This window comes from Ambystoma mexicanum, chromosome 1q (assembly GCF_040938575.1).
Source record: "Ambystoma mexicanum isolate Mex_15411 chromosome 1q, UKY_AmexF1_1, whole genome shotgun sequence".
NCBI lineage: Eukaryota > Metazoa > Chordata > Amphibia > Caudata > Ambystomatidae > Ambystoma > Ambystoma mexicanum.
In genome coordinates, this window is record NC_090922.1 from 1,118,953,969 (window position 1) to 1,118,976,998 (window position 23,030).

At 44.3% G+C, this 23,030-nt stretch overlaps 1 protein-coding gene across 1 annotated transcript in view; it reads left to right on the forward strand.

Moving 5' to 3' along the window:
- AKNAD1 (AKNA domain containing 1) overlaps nt 1–23,030 on the forward strand; it is an 869,453-nt gene that overhangs the window by 723,533 nt on the left and 122,890 nt on the right. The window contains exons 15-16 of the mRNA XM_069641860.1: nt 6,198–6,320; nt 6,407–6,499. Coding sequence (XP_069497961.1) covers nt 6,198–6,320; nt 6,407–6,499 — 216 coding nt within the window. The remainder of the gene's footprint in view (nt 1–6,197; nt 6,321–6,406; nt 6,500–23,030) is intronic.

The following is a 23,030-nucleotide window of genomic DNA, read 5'->3' on the forward strand; positions in this document are numbered from 1 at the left end:
TCATGAGCCTCAGTGTTCTGAGAGCGTCGCTACTACCACTATGTGATGCCATGGGTGCTCGTGATGGTCACTGCCTGTGTTGCCACTGACGGTGTTATACGGCAGCTGCAGATACGCCCGTAGGCGAACTCTGTTTTATCTAGCCTTATCATCCTATGCGTTTGACGGGTCCTGTCTGTAACTAAACTTAACAAATCCCCAACCCCCCTCCCCATACTCCTCCCAACCAGAAGCATCGGTCGCCCAAACAAAAAACCACCGGTGTCAACTGGACACCTTACATGCGTTTAAATTAACTTCAAGTACAGGTAGCCTCCCCCGGCTTGGATCCCAGGGGGAGAGAGCTCTCTCTTGGGGGGGTGGCTAGAGGGGAACCGCCATGAATAATACCCGTGGTAAGTGTGTGTAGTCTACTGTTGCGAATGTGCGTGTAGACAGAGTAAAACAGTAGCTCAACCTGGGTGACCCAACGGGACCTCGGGCATCTGGCAGGCCTCGGGGCAGTGGTCAGCCTCCCTGCTCTTCCGGTGGGTCCTGCGCTGGTGGTTGGCGGACCTCCCGCTGTTGGTCTGATGGAGGCCTTCGGTTCCTTCCCCTGTTGTCGCGGGGGGTCGACCAGTCTCCGTCTATGTTTTGTTCAGCCCAGCGCCAAGCCTCCTTGGAATCATTGAAGTGGACTGTTGTCCCTTTATGGTAAATCTTGAGTTGCGCAGGGAAGAGCAGGCCATACTTCACCCCCATTGTTTGCAGTTGTTTTTTGAGGTGGTCGAAGGAATGTCTCGCCTTTTGCACTTCCCTGGTTTAGTCGGGAAAAAAGGCAATTTTGGAACCGTTGAATGTGACGGCACCTTTTGCGCGCGCATGTTGCAGTAGGGCATCGCGATCCCTGTAATTTAAGAATTTTGCAATTATTGTGCATGGAGGTGCACCGGGTGGAGGTCTGTCCGTGGGCACTCTGTGTGCCCTCTCAATGGAGAAGAACTTGGAGAAGGCGTCTGGCTCGTACAGATCAGTCAGCCATTGTTCTAGAAAAAGTTCCATGCAGGGGCCTTCGGCCTTTTCAGGTATACCGAGTATACGCACGTTGTTACGCCTTGATCTGCCCTCTCCATCTTCAATTCTGTCCTCCAGTACCTTCAGTTTGGTTGTTATGTTTTAGAGCTGCTGTTGCATATTATGCATTCTATCCTCTGTGTTGGATATGCGATGTTCCGCTTTCCCGGTGCGTGCTGTTAGCTTTTGAAGATTGTGTCGGAGGAGGGATACATCCATACTTATCCCATCTATTTTCTGCTCCATTGATGGGCCGGAATCGGCTATCGCGGCCATAATGTCCTTCAATGAAATTCCCATGTCAGTTTCCATCTCGTCCGCGGATTGCGGATGGGGGTCTACCGCCAGGGGCGGTTGGATGGTATACTGATCCATCCTGCTTTGTGTGGGAAGTTTCTTTGCCTTGTCTTTCCCCATGGTACCGATATCACTAGCTGCGTATGGGGGTGCGTGCTTGGCCTGTCTTGCACACCGTCGCCTCCTGGAGCAGAGCTTGGGGGGGGGAACACTCGCCCACGCCGCCCAGCCGCTCCGGCACCTCTTCACTGGCTCACAGGCTTGCCTCACACGCTGGGTCGCACGGGAAGGGTGCCCCTCGTTCTCAAGTAGCAGTGCTGTCGGCGGGGGTCGCGGCGTCCCACGCGGGTGGATACGCACTCTGCTCTCACCTCTGCACTGGTCCGCTATAGTCCGCCTGTTGGGAGGGACACCGCCCTGCCGGGACCACTCTCTTCCTCCGATGTCGACTGCGGAACAGTAACAGGCTGGATTCCGATGCTGCACGGACTCACTTCAGGGCGTTCGTCCGTGCGTGCCAGCGGCCATTTTGGAAGCTGGATGTCGATCGCCTCGAAACTTCTCGTGGTCGTATTTCTTGGAATCGGCTGCGGTTTCCTCTGCTCTACGCCTCGTTTGTGCCCAAGGGTATCCAACACCCTACGGGGTTGTTATCAGCTTTTATGTCGTAGAATTTCAGGCTATTTTATCAGGATATTTGCTGCGGTCGCGGGAGCCGAGGAGACCTACGTCTTTCTCATCCCGCAGCTAGCCACCTAAAGCTCCCGGCTTTACATTCTTAATTACTTTTTTAGTTTGAGCTGGTGTACTACAGTATTGACGCTAACAGCGCGCACCATAACGCTGGTTCCTTTATACTCACTATGTTCATTAGTAGCCTCTCTACTATGGCCGCCACATTCACTACGGCTTTTGATGTTTTCTTAGCAACCTAAGGTAAACAAGTATAAGTATTAGGCATGCGCAGAGCGCCCCCTTGTGGCATCCCCCGTGGATTCAGTCGCCTGCCGTTGCTGGGTAAGATACTTTCTGCTCCTGGACACTGCACAATAGCATTTAGAGACACTTGTGCTCCGCAAACATATTACGTATCAGTGAGCTAATCACCACGGTGCATGTCTCTTTCAGACCGAGTCTGCACGTGGTTAGCAACGCTTTTCAGGAATCATTACCCTGACAACTTTTTCAAGATTTGAATTTATGCTGTTTTTACGGCAAGGTTAGTGTATTATCATTTGAATGATTTCACTAAACCGCAGAGAAAGAAATAGCTCATTGTTTTTTCTTTGTTTTTTCTTCTACATCTCCTCTCTTTACTATTCGTTCTGGTGCTTCATCATCATGGTGATTTAACGATATGCCAATCCAACTACACAAATGTTACAGCTTTGCACGTATGTATTTTTGCTTTTTTTTACCATCATATACAATATTGGTATGTGTTTATGTCTTTACATACATATAATCGATCACATTTTGGGTTATCGATTTTGGACATTTATGCTTTTGAATACGGGGTACTTACACCCGGTATATTGGAATGCTGCAACCATGATAATGTACTTGCTGATTGCTTTGTTTACTTGTTTTTTTACACTTTTTTTGCGAATTAACCTGACGAATGTTGCATTTTTACTTAACTACTGTTGTTTATATGTTATGAATTGCGGGTAATAGATTTGTTTGTTTGTTTGTTTATTTCCGACATTCGGATCTCAATAATTTGAGTATGAGCTGGCCCTGACGAAGGAATTCAGTTTCCGAAATGCATTGGCCATTTTTGAGCTCACCCTGCACATCTGCTTTCACTAAAATGTACAATTGCTAAATATTAAACTAAGAATAAACAGCCATACTTTGCAACAATTTGATGAAAACTGGTCATTTCTCTTGATCAAACAACACAGAATAGACACACCACGTTGTGGTGATTGGGAGTGCAGCCCGCACCGCTGGCTTAACGGCCTTGGTCTATACCCTCAAAACACATATACATGCCATACATCATTTGATTCAAATGTTTTCTTTTACCCTTGGTTAAATTTCAGAAAATTCGGAATCATGCAATTTTCTTTTTTTGAATTATGAAACTGTCTGGAAGCTTACCTCCATAAGTATTCTCCGATCTAATCAAGCGTACGGAAAGAACTTGCTTTGCGTTAGCCAGGACAGAATAAAATAATTCCCATTAAGAAGAGATGTGTGCAGCCTACTGTGAAAGAGCGCCATTCTTCCTGCCATTGATTGTCTAAGCTTAAATTACCACAGGCTTCTTTGCCTCTTTCCTGTGTAATGCCTTCCATACAGGAAAAGCATACGTGTGAAGGCATGTTCCTCAATAAGGCTTACAGTATACATGTATTTCAGCCTCAGCTAAAACGAGCTATGTTGTCCTCTTTTTAGGGGCCGTATGGGTGAGGACTAAACTATATCAAAACTTTATATATAGTATTGTGTTTTATAATCATGTTTTATGAATTTGATAGACATTAAAATATATGTTATTTTTTGAAAGACTGTGTGTGCCTACCTAAATATTGAATGGGTAGCGTGTATGTGTAGGTGGCAGGTGCTATAGACAGACTCATAGCCTGAAAGGGAGGAAGCCGTTTTTGGATTTAGTACGTTTTGATACATGTATTTCAGGCAATATGTGATATGAGAGTTGGAGAGTAGCAAACGAATCCCTGACACGATTTCCCTCTTCTCTCTCTATCTGTAGTAAAAGGGAAGAATGTCTCAGTTTTGGATATTTTCTATCAAATAGTGTAGTTGCTTGAAATCCTAGCAATCAGAATGAGGGAATTCTTGTTAACATGCATGCTATGGCACTAATATTTTGTGGTCTGAGTACATCTTTGCAACACAAGCATGCCTGTAGGACCACGAAGAATCCATGATAGGTTTGGTCTATTTCCATGATCATTCTGGGTCTCTAATGTGGGAAATTGACAAAACGTATTCTGTATTCTTATTGGTCCTTCAGGCATGCTCGTTTTGCACAGATGTACTCAAATTTCTAATTAAAAGTGTTAGCCCTGGGAACCCGCCTATTAGAATGTCCAGGGACAGGGATCAAGGAGCCAGTTCAGTTTAGAAGTTGTGGCATGTTCTCTAAAGTGTGCAGAAATCTCTATTATCTGGCAAGGGCTGGTATTCTTGAGGAGTGAGTGGCACCATCCAGGCATACAATGCTGCTCTTACTATCCCTAACTAAAGGTGTGAGAAGACATTCCAGCCAAGTTTGTCAAGCCATGGATCCTGCTTTTAGCGATAAGAAGCCACATATATATGTAAGTGCTGAAAGACCTTTCCAAGTTAATGCTTGCATGTGTACGCCCTTAAAGTGTTAGGAGTACATTAGATTCTGAGCCACAATGCCCTGCCTTGAAGCCACAGGATCCAAGCACTAAAACGAAAATGTAAGTACATGACCTTCACCCTTATTGCTGGGTGACATGGTGCCAGCCGTTCTGGACGGTCTGTAGGCCTTAATCTCGAGGACTTCGGGTTGGAGCGAGAGCTTCATCACTCAATATGGGAATGATATCTGAGGTAACACGTGTTGACTGTTCAGGCATCCACTGTTGACTGGATTGGCAGTTGCTCTGCCCCCTGCTTAAGAACCTTAACCCACTAGGCTCTTTGCGACAAATATAGGCTTCCAAAAGAATATTTATGGTGGGTTTTTCTTCTTTACCTTTTACATATGGTTTGAAAAATGATTTATACCAGCTGGAATACATTTGATGATTTTAGATGTTGGTGCAATTTTGTTACAAAGGGTCATTGTTACACTGCTTACTCCTTTGTTTATCCCTGATCTTCTAATCTTCATCTCTTAAATGTTGTTACCTTATGCTTGTTAGGTCTTACATAGTTGAGAATCTTTTGCAGGGATAAGCCTGGATCTTGGCCAAACCCACTGAAAAGAGAGCCTGTGGTACCTTATCAAGGCTTGACTTATATATGTTCCATTTTCCTTGATCATGGTGTTTTGGGCAGTCAATGTGAGTGCATTACAACTCTCTGCTCTGCTTCCACTCTCCTAGTGGCTTGCTTCAATTTCAGTTTAGACGATGCTAGTCCACAACCACACACCTTAAAAATATATAAATAAATACAAACATCTTTGCCATGTTTACAGTTACCGAACTGATTATGGAAACTGGTTTATACCTGGGGCCCCACATCATGTGGTAATATAATTTGCTAATAGTACATAGTATGGGTGCAAGGAGAGTTAATTGTACTCCTCAAGGTCATATTATGCCTATTTATAGAAAATTCCATTGGCTCCCTGTATTAGCTAGAGTCAAATTCAAAGCATTGAGTATTATTTGTAAAATTTTACATGGAACAGGACCTTAATATCTTCAAGGTATGTGCAAGCTCTACCATCCAATTAGAGTACTTCAATCCCTAAACAATCACATCCTCTGCACCATTCGTTTCACTCAGTCTAGCGCTCTGGCACAGCCTTTTCAGGTCTTAGCCACAGAGCTCTGGAATACATTACTTAACATTGATGAACGTCTTTGTTTCAGGCCTATACAAATATATTTTTTTGTTTGATGCCTACATCTGTAGAAGTTATTTGTCTGCTCAGCGCTTAGATGCTATTTGGCCTTAGGCACTATAGAAATCATCCAAGATAAGTAGGAATTCCACCAGTCCATCTCTCATGTGAAAAAGAAACAGCTTGAAAGAATAGTCTGAACTTTGAAACAACTCACCCATCTGAACCTCTATGATCTTCGGGATTTTATGAAGAAAAGAAGTGCATGAAATATATTTTAGTTGTACGCTCAATATTTGTTTTTTTTGTTTTGCTTGTTGATGCTTAGGTAGCACTGTGGAAGATTGCACCTTCTCTAATTCGTATGCTACTGTGCTCAGTCACAAAGTGAAAGAACAAATATCTGTGAATGCCAAGTCATCCCCTGCAGGAAAAGAATGTCATAGTAAAGGTGAGCTGGTTTATAGGGAATTATTATTTTGTTTGCAAGTTCAAGAATATCATTTACAAATGCATTTATCTAATTTTCCATTTTAGGCCACCTCTTGGAATACACACGCCATAAAAGCCCTACAAACATTGATGATTTGGTTTGGTCCTGTGCATTGAGCAGAAATCGGATTTCCACAAGTGAGTAACTGTCCAAAGAGAAAATATTGCAATGTTAAGAGCATGACATGGAAAAAGGAGATGTACTTACCAGGAAGTTTAAACACATGGATTACCTAAAATTGGTGTGGAGCAGTCATAAAACATTTATTTTGGATAACAATCCATCATTTGTTGTGAAATTACAAAGACATGAACAGCATGCCTTGCTTTGTCAAATAGTCATCATGCTTACACTGAGATCTACAAAGTACCTTATACGTAGACTGCCATACAACCTGTAGGTGCAATTAAATATTTGGCAGCAAGCTCTACAAAACAAAAACATACAACATATCAATCAACAAATAAGATCAACATTTGTATCATTGTAAGGTTGTACATGTTTACAATGACCCGTTATTGTTCAGTGTAAATTTGGTGAACACTTTTTTGTCGACCATGGTCGAGCTCCCCATTTTTTCTGTTATGGGGTGCCCCCATCCCTCCACCAGCAACCCCCCACTGCTACATTCCTATGCCCCCACCCTTAAACATCCCTTAGCCTTAATATATACATACTAGCTGTTCCCGGCGTAACATATGCCGTTCTAGCATATCTCAAAGGTCAATATCCATCGGTAATTCATAGGGTAACTTCTGTCCCCCTCCTTAAATATCGGAATTACCACCAATCACTTCCTGGAAGGGGGAATCAGTCTCTGTGACTTATTAATGGTCATTGAAAAGGCTAAATGTAGTCAGATGTAATGAGAGGTATGCGCGTTATAAGAACAGTATCTAAGTTCCATCGATGACACAGGCCTCTATGATGTGTCTTTGTAGACCAGTAATTGTCAACCTTGTTCCAGTGCTCTTGATGGCATCAGATTGCATAGTAGCATAATGACAGACCCTAGTTTTATGGTCTGCAACCCTTCTGGTCCTTTACCAAAGGCCTCAAAACCTGGCTTTTCTCACAAGATCTTCAAATTTAACTTAACTCACCTTTACATTTCTAACTATTGTCACCGTCCACACCCTGATCCAGAACACATATATCGCTGCAGACAACATTTTCTCTACCCCTCAGGCCAAGCCAACTCCACTGTCACCTACCTTCTCGGTTATCTGACCCATGAAGTGTGTGTCAGTTGAGGCTTTCGCCATCACTTTCTCACCCCCACCCCCTTTGGCTGACTCACACCCTGACACAGCCCTTTCCATGCTCCACTCTGCTATATCTGATAGACTCAATGTTCTTGCCCCTGTCATAAGGATCCGCTTAAAGCCCAAAGCCAAGTGCAACCCTTGGTATGACTCAGACCTCATCACCCTTAAACGCAAGTGCAGAGTGGTGAGAGGAAATGGTGTGCTTCTGGTACATCCTCTGACAAACTGGCCTGCCGCATGCTCCAAAGGCAATACAGACTCTCTGTCCACGCCAGGAAGGCAGCCCACATCCAAGCCCGTGTCTCTGTCTAACAACTCAGGCGAACTCTTTAAAATCTACAAGGAGCTAGCCAATCCTGCTGCAGTCTCTACATCTCATGTCCCCTCCCAGACCCTCTGCACATCCCTGGCTTCTCATTTCATCTCTAAAACTCAGGACATCCTGTACTCTCTCTCTTCTCCCCCTCCTCCCTCTACTCCCTGCTCTTCCCCTGGCCCTTCTTCAGCCACCTCTCCTCTCTCCTTCTCTGCCTTTCCCCTCTTCTCCCCAGACGAGGTTTCTCAACAAGTCCGATCTATGAAAGTCTCGTAAAAACAGGTTGACCCTTGTTCCTCCAAAACCATCAAGGACCACATTGACACCCTAGCTCCTGCTCTGACTGACTTCTGCAACAACTCCTTCACCACTGGAGTCTTTCCTTCCCCCCGGAAGCACTCCCTTGTGCACCCTCTTCTTAAGAAACCCTCTGCCGACCCTTCCTGTCCGGCTAAGTAACGCCCAATCTCCATCACTCATTTCCTGGATAAACTCCTGGAAAAGCTGTCCATCTCCCAGCTTAATCTTCATGCTGAATCTGTTGGTTGTCTCCATGACCATCAGTCTGGCTTCACAGCTGCCAGAAGCACGGAAACTGTTCTCCTGAACATCCGTGAAGACCTGCTCTCCAACCTTGATTCCAACACCCCCTGTGTCCTCATCATGCCTTCCTGCTCAACCGTCTCCATGATAACCTGGGTATCACTGATCAGGCCCTGACTTTTTTCCTTTCCGATCGACCCTCCCAGGTCCAACTTGGGTCCTTCCTCTCCTCTATCTCTATCTCTACCTGTGGTGTTCCCCAGGGGTCTAACCTCTCTGCCTGGCTGTTCAACCAATACCTGGCACTTCTTGCCCACTGCATTGCCACTCTCTGCCCAACTTTCAGTGCTATGCGGATGACACTCAACTCATTTTCAGGCTCCCTTCTGCCACCTCCTCTCCTTCTCTCATCTCTGACTGTCTGTTTGCTATCAAGGATCGGTGTGCCACCAATGATATCTGCCTTAATGCTAGTAAGACCAAGATTCTCCTTATTGGCACTCCTGCTCCCTCCTTTCCTGTTACTCTCTGGCCGGCCTCTCTTGGCACTCTTCCTGCTCCCACCTGTGAGGCTAAAAACCTTGGGGTAATCTTCGACTCCACACTTTCCTTCTCTCCTCACGTCTCTGACATCTCTAAGAAGTCAAACTACCAGCTGCACCCCCTCAGATGTATTCTTCCTTTCCTCAATTCCCCCAGAAGCTCACTGTCTCCAGAGCTCTCGCTCTCTCTAGGCTGGACTACTGCAACAGCCTCTTTTTAAATCCGCCTGCCTCTGCTCTCCATCCCTCTGCAACTCATCCTAAACAGGACTGCAATACTTCTCCTTGGCTTCAAGCCCAGGGATCGTATCTCTCCAGGACGGAAATGTCTGTACTGGCTCCCAGTGGCGGCGAGGATTAAATTCAAAACTCTCTCCATTGTCCACAAGTCCTTCTGGGGCCTCATTACCTGTTACGCTCACCTGGTATCCACAGGGACGCCACCCAGCCGGGTAGTCACTGGTATGCTTCTCAGCTTTGCCCTGATGTGGTCTGCGGGGAAGGTTCTGCCTTGTGGTAGAATTAGGTGTGCTCTCCGTCCTGCCTTCTTTGCAGGGGCGCGTTGCCTTTCATGGGCGAGTGCGGTCCAGTTACTTCACTGACGCCGGCCTGTTTGATATTGTTCAGGTAGGTCTTATTGCTGTACATTAGTTCTGTTGCTATCCTGCATGCCTTTCTTTGTTTAAAATATCTTTTTTTTCTCCCTTAGGTATGCAGAGCATCAGCGCGGCGAACTGGCTTGGTTGAGCCCCGCAGGTAAATGATGGCGCAAGTTTTTAAAGATGAAGACTGCAGGTAAGATGCTGCTGCTAATGGTGTTCCTTTTGTCTCCTTGCAGGTTCTGCTTCTCCGAGGTTCAAGGGAATAGCTGGACACAGTGAGCATCACGTTGCAAGCTGCAAAGTAACGCAAAGCATGTTGTCTTGCTCGGGTGTGGTTTAAATAGCCCCAACAAAATAGTCCAGGTAAAGTAGTCCCTAGGCTACCACACTCAAAACACTAGACCGCATAGCTTGGTTCTTAGGACCCAAGCTATGTGGATGCCTCCATGTTGGCTGACAATACAATAAAGTAGTTCCCAAGCACATGGTTTTTCATGGTGTATGAGCCTGGCGCCATAGGCGCCAGGACTGGCCCCATGAGGGCTTTTGAAGAGGATGCCAGGCTCTATAGGCCCGAGTCCTGACTCCACCTGGCCAATGGGTTTGCCAGAGGGGGTTTTGGGCGAGGGTTGTGACAATACCTTCAACTCTCTCTTCTTAAATATCTTCCTTCTCAAGCTCTTTGCTCATCTGCCTCCAACTCCCTCAGGGTCAGTCTCTTCTCCAAGCAACAAGTTGGTGGTAGATCTCTTTCTTCTGCTGGGGCCTCCCTCTGAAACAGCCTCCATGCTTCTCTGAAACTTGAGGACAACCATCTCCGGTTCCGGAAGCACCTTTAGACCTTCCTCTTTGCTTCTGCTTTCTCTCCTCCTCTCCCCTGCTGATCTCTTGGCTGAAACTGAAACTGCACTGGTTACCTGGCTACCCTCTAGTCTCGGGCCCAGGTCCCCTCCCTGCCAGTTGCACACCTGCACTGCCCCCCTAGCAACCCTTGCACTCGGGGACTGTTTCTGTATCCCTCCAGCCTCCTCCCAGCCCTTGACACCTGATGTCTGCACTTACCCTTGCACTTTCCACCAGCTGGCTGCACTTTTTATTTATTGGGGGTCATTCCAAGTATGGCGGTAGGGGGTTAATGGCACCGGTAAGGATGCCAGTGCCGTTAACCCCCTACCGCCACATTCTGAGGTCCCTTAGCGGGTCCCACCAGGACCGGCTGGTTTTACCAGCTGTCCTTAGCGGGACCCGTTAAGGGACCATGGAGTTAATAACGGGCCCACTATTTGCGGACCCGTTATTAGCTCCTTCCCCATTCCCATTGAGCCCTATGGGGGCTCAAATGGGAATGGGGAATGGTATTCGAAATGGGGACTTACCGGGTCCGCATAGGTCGGAATGTCCCGGTAAATCCCCATTCCGACTACCCGGACCCGGACCCGAGTTTGGAGGCAGCCATGGTGCTATTAGCACCATGGCTGGCTCCAAACTCGGAATGACCCCCATTGTTTTATTTATTTTACTGTAATCCTATGTACTGCACTGCCTCCTCCCCATTTACCCCCACACTTTTCCCTTCCCCCCTCCACTGCACTTGCGCGATCTCAATGTCACCTGGCCTAGTAAGATCGTTGTCTCTGTCTTCACTCTGTTCCCCCTCCCTTGCCTCGTTGGACTTTGAAACACTTGTATATAGGCACGTTATAAATGCCATATCATGTAATACTTATTTTACTACCTCTTGTAACCACTACCTGTAATTAATGTGATCAATGTAATTAATGTACCTAATGCACCTCCTTACCTGTAACCTTGCTGTAACTATGTCTCCATGTAACTAGCGCAAAGATGCCAAAAAAATAAAAATAAACTACTGTCAGTTTTACCTCGTGAGGAGGATTGCATCCTACAGCGTTTTTCTTTTTAGAGACTGAAACATTGAGCCGGTAATGAACTGTTCATTGACACTTGAATCGCTGTGCCCTGTGTGAAGAGAAGTGGAGGTGGAAAGAAGTCACTTGAAATGATTCCCAAATGGTTGCGATAGTGGAAGGTGAAGGTGACCGCGTAGAACCGTGCTCATTCTGTTTATTGAAAGGACAGCTGTTGTTGAAGTGGGTGCACTTTGCCATTTGGACAGCAGATGGCAACCTATCACTGATAAACTTCACCAGCTGAGTACAGAAACATACCTAAGCTTTATATATATATATATATATATATATATATATATATATATATACTAATGTACAGGCCCATGTACACAGCCAAAGTGCAGATTTCCATTAACACAGTAGGACCACTATATATCTTAAGCATACAGCTCCCTCTAGCAAGTACACATTTTGTTTGCCTGGAAGATGAACTTGAAGTCTTATTGTTGTATGCGCAAGGCAACAGCTCCCTCTAGCAGTGATAACAGGCGAAGTGAGCAGGACGGCTTCGGACAAACATACATCTGGCCTCTTATTATATAGTATGATATATATATATATATATATATATATATATATATATATATATATATATATATTTATATTTATATTTATATATATGTTATAGTTAAGGTGAGTCAGAGTTACATAGGAAATAGTAAATGAATTGTTTATAACTTTTGACTCGTGTGACAGATTAGATTTAGCTGTGATTCTGCAGACAATGTTTTACGTCCTGGCTGCCACATACTGAAAAGTTTGGGAAAGGGTCTTTAAAAAATAAAAAGGTTACTAAGAAAACAAAAAAAGGCACTTTCGGCCTAGTCCCCATTAATTTTCCCATAGATAAACAAGGTAAATTTCTGCTTGACGGCACAGCCGAAACCGCTTGACAAATTTGGACCAGGTTTGAAACAACTCGGGCATTAAAGCATTGGCTCACAGTCCTTTTGTGGCTTGGGGTTATTTCATACAGTTCCTTTTCTATTATTTGACGGAGATGGGGGTGCCCACTTCTCAAAAATCAATAGCTATATCTGCATGGATACATTGAGTATCCGCGTGTTTATGGTGTTTATAAATGAAACAGTCACCATCTTTGATGCATAGCCGGGTTATACCCCAGGTTATACCCCAGGGAATCAAAAAATAAGACTCAGCAAAAAAACATTTGCAGGCCAAAAACATGAAAATGCCATCAGGCTAGAGTCGGGGTGTTTGGGGGGTGGAGGACAAGAGGACACAGAGTGAAATTTGGGAGCTGGAGGGGGCTAGGGACCAAGTATGCAAGACGAGGATCAAACATGTTTCACATACCCAAAGGTACAACCTGGGGTATAATCGCGGCTACCCGTAATTTCAACTGAAACTGCGCCAATCAATCGATGACTGTTATGGGGGAATGGGCGAGGGCAGGGGAGGTGCGGAGGCCAATGGGGGAGTGGGGGAGCAGGCACATATGAGGGGGCACTTGGTGAGGGTCTGGGAAGGCAGGGAAGCATTCTTTTTGCTGTATTTCTCGATAAACATGGGTATGATGACTACAAATAACCAAGGGTATAACCAAAGGTATCTGTAGTTCATTGTAATGTACCTGTGGTTATAGAAAAACAATATGTATTTTTTTAAATATATTTCTTTCCAGGTATAACCAAGGGTATAACCAAAGGTATCTGTAGTTCATTGTAATGTACCTGCGGTTATAGAAAAAACAATATATATTTTGTAAAGTATATATTTTTCCAGGTACAGTGATTTCGTGGGTGAAAAATCACTGGCCTGGTAGTATTGTAAAATATAAAGTGGCCCTGGCTAAAAGCCATGGCTAGTGGCCTGTTAGTATTAAAAAACAAAAATGAAGAGTAGTGTAAGAAAGGCATGGTATAAAATAGTAAGACAAACCCAAGTGATCACAGTTCAAGGGTGTTTATTGAACTTCGATTGGGTTTGAAAAACGCCTATCTAATTCTAAATCTAAATATGGGAGCAAGTCCTAGTCGAGTCTGTCAAAATAAAAGGGTTTATACTAATAAACCTATTGCTAATTGGCAATCCTTACTTCTAAATACAAATAGTGTGGGAAACAATGTTATACAAAAGAAAAGTGTTCAAGAAATGATATGTCATGATATTCAAGCCGGTGGCTTCCCTTCCGCATGTTTTCAGCACGGGACAAGGCGGCACACTCAAGCTTAGCACACTGTCTGGCTTCTTAAGCTCGAGGATGCAGTTCAAACTCTCAACATCAGGTCTTTCTGTGCCAAAGTCTCTTTGCCATTCAGAGTCGCTTATTTCAGAGGGCCTGATGCAACACGACAAACATTAAAGTTCCTTTCTTCTTAGGATTTGACATATACAACTTCTCGGGTAATTTACTCTTCACCCCAGGTCCCCCTCTGCCAGGCTCACACCCACTTTAACACAAAACATTCAATTGGTCTCTACTCTGCCGGGCTCGGACCAAATTTAACTACTTTTCCAAACGTTCTCTATTTCATCAAAATTGAAGAATTTCGACTTTGCACAGGATTTTGCTTGACCCGTCGCAGGGCCACTTCGATTCACAATTATTAGTTCTGTTCTCAATATAACCTTTTCCTCAGTTTCACTTTTGCCACTTCTCAGCTGCTTACAGAGACCTTCGATTGAGTGCCCACGCCGTGCCGAACCACTCTGTCAAAGATATTGTATCTTGCTTTTAAAGTTAAGTCAGTCATAAGCAGTTCAACTTGCATCTGTTATCACATGCGTTTTAACAATGTTCGTTCAACGCTCACCATACAATGTTGCTGCTTGCAACCTTGGCTTCAACACAGATCGGTATCCCCAACTCACCGGCTGTGTTGATTTCACTGGCGCTGCTTTGTTCTTGGAGCCAAGGATGGTACCAAAGCAGCTGGTGACTCTCCCTGCCTTGATTATTGATGCGGCAGGGCCCTGCGCATCTCTGACACACAATGGAGTATTCTTCAGCCTGGTTTCCTGGTCTTACACTTTCTATTCTCGAGGTTTCTGGAAAGTAATGGTTCCTTTTCGAAAAGGTAAACAGAACTTCCCTCCTGGCGATCCCCTTCTGTTTTGACATCTTTCCTCTCTCGTTCAGTGGCCGTCTCAAAACTGCTGTTTCTTTGTCTGCTTTCACTCGCTCAGAGTGTGCTAACGTGCTGCGTCGTTTATCCGTGCGGGGAAGCTCAATGGAAGTCAGGTGTGTGGTGGTCAGTAAGTAATTGCCTGACCTCACCTGACCATTGCATTGGGACACGTCAGATATTCTGCTCTGGTGTTAGTCTGTTTTCTCTCATAGCGGACTGTCTGTAACAATGTGTTTGTGTTGTAAAAAGGAGGGGGGTAGAGTTCCTTAATATCCTACCTGGTGCAATGGGGTAAAGGTGTTATAGGGAAGGGGATACCGTGTTTCACCATCCAGTGTTCCACTCCCAATCCCCGAAGCCCCCTCACCCAGTTGATTCTCCTGCACTGGTCCACCCCCAGGACCTGGATCCAAAAGCGATGGCCGTGTCCTGGCTACCTGGATGACAGATCCCCGAAATTGAAAGTGGACATTGCAGAAGGCAATGGCTTGTGAGAAGAGAGTGATTTTAAAAATACAGTGGGCACGGCCGATGGCCAGGGTTAGTGGACAGTTAGTGTTTTAACATATACAATGGGCATAAAAAAACTATGGTATAACAAAACCCTTGAATTTCAAGGAAAAAACTTTAGTTGAATTACAGTTAAGGTGAGTAAACTTAATGCATCAAAACCCTTGAAATTCAACCTATTGGGAAACTCAGGACGGCTTAACTCAGCAAATTCCTGTTGATCTCCCCCATAATGCTATACATTGTGAATTCCTTCTCTTATAATGTGTGTGTTTTAAAGGACCACTAGTAGCATCCATTGGAAAAGCGAAATTTAATAAAATAACTTTTGAACCGTAGAACGGATCAACACAAACATTTCCAAAAGGGATGTATAGCCCGGGTGCCCCTACCCCCCAAAAAACTGAAAGCTTTTGTGCAAATCGTGTTACAGTTCTAAAGATATAAATGTTAAAAAGCGGTGTGTTTTTCACTTTTTGCATTGCTTTTCCCATAGAGAAAATGTACAATTGTTGCTCACATGCATAGCACAAATTTGTTGGATGCATTTTCGGCAAATAAGGAACAGGTTGGACAATTTAAATCCTTTGTGGGTTTGTCGTAAATCCATTTTCAAAATGTTTGTCTGAGAGAGGGGTTCCCTTGGAACCCAAAAAGTTAGTTATTTCTCCTATAATGCATGGCTGGATCCAAGGTTTTTTATTTCTGAAAACCCGTTACCTTGAAAATGAGGATTCGGATCTAGCTTTTTTATGAAAACGGCTCTAAAATGATACCAGGGGAGTGAGTAGGGTAGTTTTGAGGCTAGGGAGCATGTGAGCCATGTAAGGATGGAGGATTTGCAAAGGCTTGGGCTAGTGTAGATTTTATTTATAGCATTTTTCTGAGATTGATAAAAGAGCAAATACTTTACAAATATAAAATTTTGCGATTTGGCCTTCACAGTAAATGCTAGCAGGGGCAAGATGTGTATTTTAAGTGAATTTAGGAAGCAATCCATGTTTCGTTATTATAAAAAAAAATACAGAACTTGCTTCCTAAATTCAGCTAAAATGTGTGCGTTGCATATCCGCACCTCCCTCTTTCCCCATTAGTAATCCTACCTTTACTGCCACCCCCTCCCTCTTCCTTGTCACAATACTTCATTTCCCCACCTCTCCCTTCCACCTCCCAGTACTCGATTACACCCACCTTCCTCTTCCGTCCCAGTACCCCATTAGTAATCCTACCTTTACTGCCACCTTCCTCTTCTTCATCTTAGTGCCCTATTAGAAATCCATTACATTACCCCTGCCTCCCTCTTCCTTGTCCCACCTTTCTCTTCCTCCTTCCAGTACTCCATTACCTCACCACCAGGCTTGGACTAGCTTATAGGGCAATAGGCCCATGGCCAAACCAAAAACGCAAAGTGCTTGTGTAGGCCAGTTTTTTGGGTCAAAGTGGGGCACTTTTTTGTCCAATGTGGGCTAGTTGGATGAGTTACTTCACTATGAGGCTAATAGTTTTGACCAGTTTTGCTGAATAAATATTCTTTAAAATGTACAATTTGCATCACATTTTATCAAAACCTTCCCCCTTGGGTACTATTCAAACAGCGTCACAAAAGGAATGAATTCCCATTTACAACTGTGGGCCACTTTTTCGTTGGCATCGAGACAATTTTATGCACCAGTCCGACCCTGCCCACCACCCTCTCCCTCATCTCAGTACTCCAATAATTATTTGTTTCATTATCCCCACATCCTTCTTCGTTGGCCCACTATCCCATTAGTAATCCGTTACATTATTGCCACCTTCCTCTTCTACGCACTAGTACTCCATTACCGCCACCTCTCTCTTCCCCATCCCAGTACCCCATTAGTAATCCACTACATTACCCCCACATCTCTCTTCTTCATTCCACTGCCCCATTGGAAATCTATTACATTAACGCCACCTTCCTCTTCCTCGCCTCCAGTATTCCATTATCCCCACCTCCATCTTCCTCATCCCAGTGCTCCATTACCCTCACCTCCTCTTCCTATTTTTATAATCCATTGCATTGCCTCCACCTCCTTCTTCCTCGTCCCAGTACTACATTAGCAATCTGTTGCATTTCCCCTCCTCCCTCTGCATCGTCCCTTTACCCCAATAGCATCCTGACGCATTACCCCAACATCCCTCTTCCTCGCCTTATTACCCCATTAGTAATCCATTACATTATCCCCCCCTCCCTCGTCCTGGTACCACTACTCCATTACCCCAACATCTATCCTTCTCGTCCAAGTACTTCATTACCCCAACCTGTCTTCCACACCCCAGTACCCAAACAATAATTTGTTGAATTACCCCCACCTCTCTCTTTCTCAACCGAGTACCACATTAGTAATCCCTTACATTACTGCCACCTCCCTCATTCGAGTGCCACAATAGTAAACTGATGTTTAAATCCAACCTCCCTCATCCTCGTCCCAGTAACTGATTAGTAATATGTTACATTACTCCTACCTGCATCTTCCTTGTCCTGGTACTTCATTACCCTTGCCTCTCTCTTTCTTGTCCCAGTACCCCAAGAATAATCCATTGCAGTACCCCCACATCTCTCTTCCTCATTCCAGAACTCCGGTAGTAATCCATTGCATTAATGCAACCTCCCTCGTCCTCATCCCAGAATCCCATTAGTAATCTGTTACATTACCCCACCACTCATTTCCGCATCTCAGTACTCCATTAGCCCTATCTCCTTCTTCTGCATCCAGTACCAAATTAGTAATCCATTGTTTATCCCCACCTACCTCTTTCCAGTACACCAATAGCAATCCATTGCATTATCCCATTTCCCTCGTCCTCGTCCCAGTACCCCATTAGTAATCCATTGCATTTTTGCCACCTCTCTTCCTCATCCTGGTACCCCATTACCTGCCTCCCTCTTCCTTGTCCCAGTACCCCATTAGTAATCTTTTGCATTACACGCCCCCTCTGTTACCCATCCCAATTCCCCAATTGTAATCAATTGCATTTCTATGTCTCCCTATTCCTTGTACCAGTACCCATTAGTAATCTTTTGCATTACACGCCCCCCCTGTTACCCATCCCAATTCCCCAATTGTAATCAATTGCATTTCTATGTCTCCCTATTCCTTGTCCCAGTACCCCATTAGTAATCTTTTGCATTATACGCCCCCCCTGTTACCCATCCCAATTCCCCAATTGTAATCAATTGCATTTCTATGTCTCCCTATTCCTTGTACCAGTACCCATTAGTAATCTTTTGCATTTCCAATCATTCCTCTTCCTCATCCAAGTACCCATTAGAAATCCATTGCTTTTCATGGATACCAATATCTTCCTCATCAAAGTGCCCCATTACCCCACCTCTAGATTCCTCGTCTTACTACTCCATCACACACGCCTCATTCTATCGTTTCCGAGTACCCCATTAATAATCCATTGCATTACCCTTCCTCACTCTTCCTTGTCCCTGTATGCCATTACAATATGTTGTATTCCCCTGCTCCCATCTTATTCATACCAGTACTCTAATAGTAATCTGTGGCATTACCCTGCCTCCCTCTTGTTCATTCCAGAACACCATTAGTAATTTGTTGCATTGCCCACCAGGTTCTTCGACATCCAAATACCCCATTAGAAATCTATTGCATCCCCACCACCACCATCTTCCTCATCCCAGTACCAAATTACCCCGCTCCTCTCTTGCTCGTCTTACTACTCCAGTCCCTTGCCTTTATTTGTCCACTTTCAAGTACCCTATTAATAATCTATTGCATTACCCCTCCTTCCTCTTCCTTGTCCCAATACCCCAGTAGTAATCTATTGCATTACCCCCACCTCTCTCATCCTACTACTCCATAAGGCTTGCCTCATTCTTCCTCACCCAAGTACCCCAATAGTAATCCTTTGTGTTACCTTGCTTCACTCTTCCTTGCTTTACCCTACCCCCTCTACCTCGTCCCAGTAACCCATTAGTAATCTGTGGCTTTCCCCTGCCTTCCTTTTCTGCATCCCAGTACCCAATTAGTGGTGTATTGCATTACGTTATCTCCCTCTTCCTCATCCCAGTACCTCATTAGTAATCCATTTCAATAATGCCACCTCATTGTTCCTTGTCCCAGCACCCCATTACCCACCTCTCTCGTTCCAATTCTCTATTATGCCCACCTCACTTTTGCACATCCCAATAACCCATTAGTAATCCATTGAATTATCCCACCTCCCCTTCCTCATCCTAGTACACCCTTAGTAAACCACTCTTCTCTAGTGGACAAAATAAAGACAAAAGTCTTGCTAATCCCTTTGTTCCGTAGTTTTAGAACACATATTGATAACAAAGAATATGACATCAGTTACGTTGTCAGAAGAAATAAAAGGTAGCACTACAGGTGGTGGGAGGGATAGCAGAGCAAAACCCTTCAAATTCAGTGAAAGAAAGTCAGTTAAGGGGGCTCTATGTCTACTGGCCATGCACAAAAGGTTGCACCCGCACTTGCAGCACAAAAAAGCTGGAATTCCACAGGTGCAACATCTTGTCCTTGGCCTTCTCCTGGTGCCTGTCCTTGGTCCCCCGCAAACCTCCAGCCTCCCCCACTTACCTGCTGCAGGCTCTGCCTCCGGCTGCCTGCTTCTGTGCTTCTTGTATGTGCTCTGCATACCAGTGGCCGTCCTATGCATACTGAATAAGTTCAGTGTAACAAAACCTTTAAAACTCGATGAAAAAAACTTTAGTTGAAGTGACGTTAAGGTGCTGATTTAATGCAACAAAACCACTGCAATTCAGAAGGTGTTGGAAGCAATGTCACCTTAACTATGAGGCTCCCATTGTGCAGCCCCTACATACTGAGGATGTCACAAGTGACATCACTGATGAATTCACATATGACATCACTTAGGACATGTCAGAGGCCATCGGTGATGACATTGCATGCACAATCAGTTAGGATACCACCTATGACCTCCTGAAGTACCTTAACTGGTAAGTAATAGCCACGGTGAAAGATGTTTGACTGTATTTGAAGAGTGCACTCTATCACTTATACATTATAACCAAAGGTCCAGAAACATTTCAAAGCATTGAAAATAATGGTGGGATAACTACAGAAAGGTTGTCTAGCACATAGGAATTTAGAATGTCAGATGCAATACAGCAGGAGTTTGCAACCTTTGGATCTCAGGAAGTTTTAGATGACAACTTTTATTAGCTCTACCAGGCATAGGCAATGATGAGGTATCATCGGAGTCATAATACAAAACATGTAGCAAAATGCAAGATTTAAACCTATGCACTAAAACGATTATAACCTTTGTCCATGCTGTACATTATCCACTCTGGTCCTGATAGCCAATGCGTCCTCACAATATGAAACTGTTTTTCAACATGATTGACCTTTGCAGGCCACCTGCTCTAACCTTTACTACTGGACAATATAAAAGGCCTACCTTTTGATTTGTTATAGTGACAGTCATATGTAGATACAATGATATCAGAAACTGTTCCTTCTTATTAATGCAGGTCTCCAGATAAGGGTCATGCCAGGCATTTTTATGCATTAAAATGGTGTAAATACAACACTTTTTATCTTTCTACGTGTACCACTTACTCACCAGTTCAGAGTAGAGGGCAGGCGACATGACAGGAACCAGAACACACCTTTTGATTCATATCTGCATAGATGAAACTGCAGGCCATGACAGAGCCATTCAGACATGTTTCTCTAAACTCTGTGCATGCAGTCTGTCAGTAAGAGCACACAGTGAGATAAGGAAAGGTTTATTTCTGCTCAACCTTTGCTGTGTCTTGTGTCTGTGTATTTATTTCCCTAGAATTGTAGGATCTTAGCTGTAATAAGATGGAAAACTTAGTTGCAAATGGGAAGCATCCTTTTAACAAACATTTCAGTGAATGCTTGCTTGCATTGCACAAATGTATTTTTCAGAGTTCCTTTGTTGTGTTCATTTATCAAAAAGCTGCATCTATGTGGTGTGTTCATATACATGCACATTAGGAGAATGTTTTCTGCAAATGTAATAATTTCTTTGAAGACAGACATATATACTGCACAGCTGTTTTTGTTATGTGTTCTATTCATTTTCAAGTTTAGTAACGTTCTGGTTGTCTGTCGCATACTTTTCACACTCTTGCTGAGGCATATTATTTTTACTCTTACAATTTAATTTACACTCTAGTTAGTAAAAGTGTGTCTAAATTCTCCCACCTCAAAAACCTTATTTGGGGCATAGATGAGTATGTAATGCCCACTTTAAACATCCATTAACCCACCCGATCCACTGCCCTTAACCTGCAACGACTCTTTGGGGTAATGGCAAAGATCGACCCGAAAGCTAACGCAGCAATTGCAGTTCTAGATGCCGAGAAGGCTTTCGACTCAGTGTCTTGGGCTTATTTATTCTCGGTGCTGGAACGCTTCGGCCTGGGACAATACTTTCTCAAATGTGTCAGACTGCTCTACACTAACCCACAAAAGGCTGCAAATAAGCAAGTAAGTGATCCTGTTAGCCTAATTAAGGTATTAACTTGTTGTTTTCTTTTGGATCAAGACTATATTCACCCCTTTGGCTAAACAAGCAAACTGAACTATACATATACAGTTAAGCTGAATAAGTTCAGTGGAAAAAACGTGGAAATTCTGTGAAAAAACATAAGTTGAAGGTACAGTAAGGTGCCGATTTAATGAAACAAAATGATAGAGCAGGGAAGACCACCAGGATGAAATGGGCCAATCTGGTGGAACAGTTCTCGAGTGGTGGCATCGCGGACCCAGATTTTGAATTCTATTACCTAGTAGCTCAGGCACAATTCGCCAAACACTGGTTTGATCCCGACGACACAGCCACACATATCCCTTTTGAGAAATATGCTGCCTCCCCCTCTGATGTTCAGTCAATTATTTTTGGCCCCAGCCATAAAGACTCCTGCGAGTTTGATCCGGTGAGCACTACTGTGCGTGCGTGGTCCAAAATATACAAGAGGATTGGATATGAGGTCCTGTATGATCCAGAAGTCCCATTATGGGAATACCCAAGCATCACACCCACATTTGATAAAGCCCTACAGATATTGTGGGACCCGACCAAACAACTTAAAATGCGAGATATGTTCCCAGGGGGTACATATGTAGAACTGAAATACTTTATGGATACGGTGGGAGGCGGGCTGCTCAAGCGATTTCAGTACCATCGCATGAGGGCAGCATTAGCTGCTAAGTGGCCAACATTCCCTATGGAACCTCTTACTCACAAATGTACAAGGGCTATAACAGCGACAGATGGACGGAGAAAGGGGGTTTCGCTGTTGCATACCCTAGTTCAGTCACATTCAACCTCCTGCAACACCATAAAGGAATCCTGTGAACATGCCAATTTGAGTGAGGGACAATGCCTCAAATACTGTCAACTCACTAGATCTGTATCCCTTAAATCTGGACTCTGACTAATTCAATTAAAAATACTCAACCAATTGCACCACACCCCTGCTAGGTTGGCCAAGTTTGTGGTGGGATGCACAGGGAAATGCTTGAAATGTGATGCAGCAAACGCAGACGCCTACCATATGTACTGGGCGTGCCCCACAGTAGCAGTGTTTTGGGGCGAAGTCGCGGAAATCCTTGAGGAAATCACATCGATTCCTACATCCCCGTCCCCCCTTAAATATCTATTTGGGGACATTAGTAAGGTAGCCGAGACCACTTGGCGATTATTTAATATCACTTGTGTAATCGCAAAACGCTGTATATTAAAGTGCTGGAAATCTGCTAATGCACCCCGCCGAGAAGACTTTCTTAAGGACCTTACAATGGTGAATGAATGTGAGGAAAAGTTTGTAGTAAGTGTACTTGCAACTTTCCGCCCT